The sequence below is a fragment of the Calidris pugnax genome, unplaced genomic scaffold, assembly GCF_001431845.1.
Source record: "Calidris pugnax isolate Ruff unplaced genomic scaffold, ASM143184v1 scaffold498, whole genome shotgun sequence".
Lineage (NCBI taxonomy): Eukaryota > Metazoa > Chordata > Aves > Charadriiformes > Scolopacidae > Calidris > Calidris pugnax.
Window position 1 is genome coordinate 345,975 of NW_015091244.1, and position 7,886 is coordinate 353,860.

The window sequence follows — 7,886 nt, forward strand, 5'->3', positions numbered from 1 at the left end:
GGGGGAAGCAGCCAAAGTGGGGTGAAAAGCACACAGAATAGGGTGAAAGCAGCCAAAACAGGATGAAAGCAGCTGAAACTGGGTGAAAACTCCCAAAACAAGAGGGGGAAGTAGCCAAAAAGGGGTGAAAAGCACCCGAAATAGGGTGAAAGCACCCAAAACAGGGGGAAAAAGCACCCCAAACTGGGTGAAAGCAGCCAAAACAGAGGGAGAAAGCACCCAGAGGAGGGCGCTAGCACCCAGGAAAAGGGTGAATGCACCCAAAACACAGCGAAGGCACCTAAAATAGGCTGAAAGCACCTGAAACAATGGGGAGAAGCACCTAAAACAGGGGGAGAAACACCTAAAATGGGGTGAAAGCAGCTAAAACAGGTGGGGGAAAGCACCTAAAACTGGATGAAAGCAGCCAAAACAGAGGGAGAAAACACCCAAAACTGGGTGAAAGTAGCCAAAATTGGGGGAAAACAGCCAAAACTGGGCGAAAGGAGCCAGAGGAGGGTGCAAGCACCCAGGAAAAGGGTGAATGCACCCAAAACAGGGTGAATGCACCTAAACCAGGGTGAATGCACCCAACACAGGGAGAAAGCACCCAAAACAAAGTGAATGCACCAAGAAAAGGAGGACTGCACCCAAACCAGGGTGCAAGCACCCAGGGGTGGGTGAATGCAAAGTGAAAGCAACTGCAATAGGGTGAAAGCACCCAAAACAGGGTGAAGGCACCCAAATCAGGGTGAAAACACTCAGAAGAGGGCGCCAGCAGCCAAGAAAAGGGTGAAAGCACCTAAAACAGAGCGAAGGCACCCAAAACAGGGTGAAAGCAGCCAAAACAGGGGGAAAGGCACCTGGAATGGGGTGAAAGCACCCCAGAAGTGGGCGAGTGCACCCAGAAAAGGGTGAAAGCCACCCCAAAACTGGAGCAACGCACCCAAAACAGGGTGAAAGCAGCCAAAGCAGGGGGAATGGCACCCAGAACGGGGTGAAAGCAGCCAAAACAGGGGGAAAGGCACCTGGAACGGGGTGAAAGCACCCCAAAAGTGGGCGAGTGCACCCAGAAAAGGGTGAAAGCCACCCCAAAACCGGAGCAACGCACCCAAAACAGGGTGACTGCACCCAGAGCAATGCGAAAGCACCCAGAGGAGGGGGCAAGAACCCAGGAAAAGGGTTAATTTCCTGCTGTGTGGTGGCGTGTGGAGGCGTGTGGAGACGGGTGAAAGCAGCCAAAACAGGATGAAAGCAGCTGAAACTGGGTGAAAACTCCCAAAACAAGAGGGGGAAGTAGCCAAAAAGGGGTGAAAAGCACCCGAAATAGGGTGAAAGCACCCAAAACAGGGGGAAGGCACCCAAATCAGGGTGAAAACACTCAGAAGAGGGCGCCAACAGCCAAGAAAAGGGTGAAAGCACCTAAAACAGAGCGAAGGCACCCAAAACAGGGTGAAAGCAGCCAAAACAGGGGGAAAGGCACCCGGAATGGGGTGAAAGCACCCCAGAAGTGGGCGAGTGCACCCAGAAAAGGGTGAAAGCCACCCCAAAACTGGAGCAACGCACCCAAAACAGGGTGAAAGCAGCCAAAGCAGGGGGAATGGCACCCAGAACGGGGTGAAAGCAGCCAAAACAGGGGGAAAGGCACCTGGAACGGGGTGAAAGCACCCCAAAAGTGGGCGAGTGCACCCAGAAAAGGGTGAAAGCCACCCCAAAACCGGAGCAACGCACCCAAAACAGGGTGACTGCACCCAGAGCAATGCGAAAGCACCCAGAGGAGGGGGCAAGAACCCAGGAAAAGGGTTAATTTCCTGCTGTGTGGTGGCGTGTGGAGGCGTGTGGAGGCGTGTAGAGGCGTGTAGAAGCATGTGGTGGCGTGTAGAAGCATGTGGAAGCGTGTGGTGGTGTGTCCCTACCTGTGCCAGGCCGGGGGAAGATGCTCAGGGCCAGGAGGAACCAGGAGAACATGGTGCAGGAGGTGGCTCCCATCATCGTGTCCCCTCTCGGGGCCTCCCTGGACTTCGGCCCCGGGGGCGGGACACAGGGACACGGGGGCGTGTGTCACGGTGACACACGTGTGTATTGTGTGGACACTTCCGGCGGGGGGTGGCTCTGCAACACGTGTGTGTGTGTGTGTGGGGACACATGTCACCATCCTGGTGTGGACATGTACCCCTGGGCCCCGTGTCCCCACCCATGGATGTGTCCCCCCAGGCCACATGTCACCACCCATGGACACATCCCTTGGGCCACATGTCACCATCCATGGATGTGTCCCCTGGGCTAAATGCTACCAACCATGGACATGTCCCCTGGGCCACATGTCACCATCCATGGAAGTGTCCCCCTCACGTGTCACCACCCATGGATGTGTCCTCCAGGCCACATGCCACCATCCATGGAGACATTCCCTGGGCCACCATCCATGGACTTGTCCCCTGGACTACATGTCACCATCCATGGACATGTCCCCTGGGCCACATGTCACCATCCATGGAAGTGTCCCCCCAGGCCACATGTCACCGTCCTGACATGGACACATCACTCCATACCACTTGCCACCACCCATGGATGTGTCCCCTGGGCCACATGTCACTGTCCTGGGTGTGGTCATGTCCCCCCATACCACATGTCACCATCCATGGATGTGTCCCCCCAGGCCACATGTCACCATCCATGGACATGTCCCTCCATGCCACATGCCACCACCCCTGGACGTGTCCCCTGGGCCACATGTCACCATCCTGGTGTGGTCACATCCCCCTGGGCCCCGGATCACCATCCATGGACACATCCCTTGGGCCACATGTCACCATGCTGGTGTGGACACATCCCTCCACGCCACATGCCACCACCCATGGACGTGTCCCTTGGGCCACGTCACCATCCTGGTGTGGACATATCCCTCCATGCCACATGCCACCACCCCTGGACGTGTCCCCTGGGCCACATGTCACCATCCTGGTGTGGTCACATCCCCCTGGGCCCCGGATCACCATCCATGGACACATCCCTTGGGCCACATGTCACCATGCTGGTGTGGACACATCCCTCCACGCCACATGCCACCACCCATGGACGTGTCCCTTGGGCCACGTCACCATCCTGGTGTGGACATATCCCTCCATGCCACATGCCACCACCCCTGGACATGTCCCTTGGGCCACATGTCACTGTCCAGGTGTGGACACGTCCCCCTGGGCAAATGCCACCATCCATGGACGTGTCCCCTGGGCCAAATGCCACCATCCATGGACATGTCCCCTGGGCCACATGTCACCATCCTGAGGTGGGCACATCCCCTGGGCCACATATCACCACCCATGGATGTGTCCTCCATGCCACATGCCACCATCCATGGACATGTCCCCTGGGCCACATGTCACCATCCATGGACGTGTTCCCTGGGCCACGTGTCAAAGTCCCTGGACATGTCCCCTGGGCCACATGTCACCATCCTGGTGTGGTCACATCCCCCTGGGCCCCGGGTCACCATCCATGGACACATCCCTTGGGCCACATGTCACCATCCTGGTGTGGTCACATCCCTCCATGCCACATGCCACCACCCATGGATGTGTCCTCCATGCCACATGCCACCATCCATGGACACGTCCCTCCATGCCAGATGCCACCACCCCTGGACACGTCCCCTGGGCTATATGTCACTGTCCTGGTGTGGACATGTCCCTTCATGCCACATGCCACCACCCATGGACACGTTTCCCTGGGCCAAATGCCACCATCCATGGCCACATCCCCTGGGCCACATCTCACCACCCATGGAAGTGTCCTCCCAGGCCACATGTCACCATCCTGACATGGACACATTCCTCCATGCCACCTGTCACCACCCATGGACATGTCCCCTGGGCCCTGTGTCACCACCCATGGACCTGTCCCCCTGGGCCGCATGTCACCACTCATGGACAAGTTTCCCTGCACCAAATGCCACCATCCATGGCCATGTCCCCTGGGCCACATGTCACCATCCATGGACATGTCCCTCCATGCCACATGCCACCACCCATGGACGTGTCCCCTGGGCCACATGTCACCATCCATGGACACAAACCCTGGGCCACATGTCACCATCCTGGTGTGGACACGTCCCCCTGGGCCATGTGTCACCACCCATGGATGTGTCCCCTGAGCCACATGTCAACATCCTGGTGTGGACACATCCCTCCATGCCACATGCCACCACCCCTGGACATGTCCCCTGGGCCACATGTCACCATCCATGAATGTGTCCCCTGGGCTAAATGCTATCAACCATGGACATGTTCCTCCATGCCACATGTCACCATCCATGAATGTGTCCCCTGGGCTAAATGCTATCAACCATGGACATGTTCCTCCATGCCACATGTCACCATCCATGAATGTGTCCCCTGGGCTAAATGCTATCAACCATGGACATGTTCCTCCATGCCACATGTCACCATCCATGAATGTGTCCCCTGGGCTAAATGCTATCAACCATGGACATGTTCCTCCATGCCACATGTCACCATCCATGAATGTGTCCCCTGGGCTAAATGCTATCAACCATGGACATGTTCCTCCATGCCACATGTCACCATCCATGAATGTGTCCCCTGGGCTAAATGCTATCAACCATGGACATGTTCCTCCATGCCACATGTCACCATCCATGAATGTGTCCCCTGGGCTAAATGCTATCAACCATGGACATGTTCCTCCATGCCACATGTCACCATCCATGGACACGTCCCTCCATGCCACATGCCACCACCCATGGACACGTCCCTCCATGCCACATGCCACCACCCATGGACACGTCCCTTGGGCCACATGTCACCATCCATGAATGTGTCCCCTGGGCTAAATGCTATCAACCATGGACATGTTCCTCCATGCCACATGTCACCACCCATGGACATGTCCTCCATGCCACATGTCACCATCCATGGATGTGTCCTCCAGGCCACATGCCCCCATCCATGGCCATGTCCCCTTGGCCACATGTCACCACCCATGGACATGTCCTCCATGCCACATGCCACCCCACATGGACACGTCCCCTGGGCCACATGTCCCCGTCCTGGTGTGGTCATGTCTCCCTGGGCCACGTATCTCCATCCATGGATGTGTCCTCCAGGCCACATGCCCCCATCCATGGCCATGTCCCCTTGGCCACATGTCACCACCCATGGACATGTCCTCCATGCCACATGCCACCCCACATGGACACGTCCCCTGGGCCACATGTCCCCGTCCTGGTGTGGTCATGTCTCCCTGGGCCACGTATCTCCATCCATGGATGTGTCCTCCAGGCCACATGCCCCCATCCATGGCCATGTCCCCTTGGCCACATGTCACCACCCATGGACATGTCCTCCATGCCACATGCCACCCCACATGGACACGTCCCCTGGGCCACATGTCCCCGTCCTGGTGTGGTCATGTCCCCCTGGGCCACATGTCACCATCCATGGATGTGTCCCCTGGGCCACGTGTCACTGTCCTGGTGTGGTCATGTCCCCCTGGGCCACGTATCTCCATCCATGGATGTGTCCTCCATGCCACATGCCACCACACATGGACACGTCCCCTGGGCCACATGTCACCGTCCATGGACATGTCCCCTGGACCACATGTCACCATCCTGGTGTGGTCACATCCCTCCATGCCACATGCCACCACCCCTGGACACATCCCCTGGGCCACATGTCACTGTCCTGGTGTGGTCATGTCCCCCTGGGCCACGTATCTCCATCCATGGATGTGTCCTCCATGCCACATGCCACCACCCCTGGACACATCCCCTGGGCCACATGTCACTGTCCTGGTGTGGTCATGTCCCCCTGGGCCACGTATCTCCATCCATGGATGTGTCCTCCATGCCACATGCCACCACCCCTGGACACATCCCCTGGGCCACATGTCACTGTCCTGGTGTGGTCATGTCCCCCTGGGCCACGTATCTCCATCCATGGATGTGTCCTCCATGCCACATGCCACCACCCCTGGACACATCCCCTGGGCCACATGTCACTGTCCTGGTGTGGTCATGTCCCCCTGGGCCACGTATCTCCATCCATGGATGTGTCCTCCATGCCACATGCCACCACCCCTGGACACATCCCCTGGGCCACATGTCACTGTCCTGGTGTGGTCATGTCCCCCTGGGCCACGTATCTCCATCCATGGATGTGTCCTCCATGCCACATGCCACCACCCATGGACATGTCCCTTGGGCCACATGTCACCATCCATGGACACGTCCCTCCATGCCACATGCTACCACCCTGGACATGTCCCCTGGGCCCTGTGTCACCACCCGTGGACCTGTCCCTTCGGCCACATGTCACCGTCCTGGTGTGGTCACATCCCTCCATGCCACATGCCACCACCCCTGGACACATCCCCTGGGCCACATGTCACTGTCCTGGTGTGGTCATATCCCCCTGGGCCACATGTCACCATCCATGGACATGTCCCCTGAGCCACATATCACTACCCATGGACACATCCCCCCATGCCACATACCACTACCAATGGATGTGTCCCCTGGGCCATATGTCACCACCCATGGAAGTATCCCCCCAGGCCACATGTCACCATCCTGGTGTGGACACTTCCCTCCATGCCACATGCCACCATCCATGGCCATGTCCCTTGGGCCACATGTCACCACCCATGGGTGTGTCCCCTGGACCACATGTCACCATCCTGGTGTGGACATGTCCCCCTGGGCCACATGTCACCATCCATGGAAGTGTCCCCCCAGGCCGCATGTCACCGTCCTGACATGGACACGTCCCTCCATGCCACATGCCACCACCCCTGGACATGTCCCCTGGGCCACATGTCACCATCCATGGTCACATCCCCCTGGGCCACATGTCACTGTCCTGGTGTGGACATGTCCCCCTGGGCCACATGTCACCACCCATGGACACGTCCCTCCATGCCACATGCCACCACCCCTGGACATGTCCCCTGGGCCACATGTCACCATCCTGGTGTGGACATGTCCCCCTGGGCCACATGTCACCATCCATGGACACGTCCCTTGGGACACATGTCACCGTCCTGGTGTGGTCACGTCCCCCTGCGCCCCGTGTCACCACCCACGGACATGTCCCTTGGGCCTCATGTCACTGTCCAGGTGTGGACACTTCCCCCTGGGCCACTTGTCGCCACCCATGGATGTGTCCCCCCAGGCCAAAGGTCACCATCCTGAGGTGGACACATCCCCTGGGCCAAATGCCACCACCCATGGACCTGTCCCCTGAGCCACACATCACCATCCATGGACATGTCCCTCCATGCCACATGCCACCACCCATGGACACATCCCCTGAGCCACATGTCACTGTCCTGGTGTGGACACATCCCCCTGGGCCCCATGTCACCACTCATGGACAAGTTTCCCTGGGCCAAATGCCACCATCCATGGCCATGTCCCCTGGGCCACATGTCACCATCCATGGAGAAGTCCCTCCATGCCACATGCCACCACCCCTGGACATGTCTCCTGGGCCACATGTCACCGTCCAGGTGTGGTCACATCCCCCTGGCCCAGGTGCCACCGCCCCTGGACACCTCCGCTGCCCATAGACACCCCTTTGTCGCCCAGAGGCAGCGCCGAGTGGGCGTGGCCATCTCCTTGTGGGCGTGACCACACGGTCGTGGGCGTGGCCACCGCCAGCCAATGGGCGTGGCCACCGCCTCGGGGCGGGGGTGGGTGGGCGTGGCTACGGCCGCCAAGGGGAGGGGGGAGGTTGAAGGCGGGGCTTCCCGCTCACGTGATGGAGGGCTAAAGGGCTGGGGGAAAACTTCCGGTCACGTGAGGCGGGCGAGGCGGAAGTCCCGGAGGGGCGGCAAGATGGCGGCTCCCTCCGGTAACCGGGGACCGGGCTGGGGCGGGGGGGGAA

The 7,886-nt window shown here is 58.9% G+C and overlaps 1 protein-coding gene across 1 annotated transcript in view; it reads left to right on the forward strand.

Moving 5' to 3' along the window:
• The first annotated feature begins 7,461 nt into the window (after positions 1 to 7,461).
• Positions 7,462 to 7,886, forward strand: part of LOC106898689 (mucolipin-1-like) — a 15,011-nt gene continuing 14,586 nt past the window's right edge. Inside the window, exon 1 of the mRNA XM_014960099.1 lies at positions 7,462 to 7,509. Coding sequence (XP_014815585.1) covers positions 7,462 to 7,509 — 48 coding nt within the window. The remainder of the gene's footprint in view (positions 7,510 to 7,886) is intronic.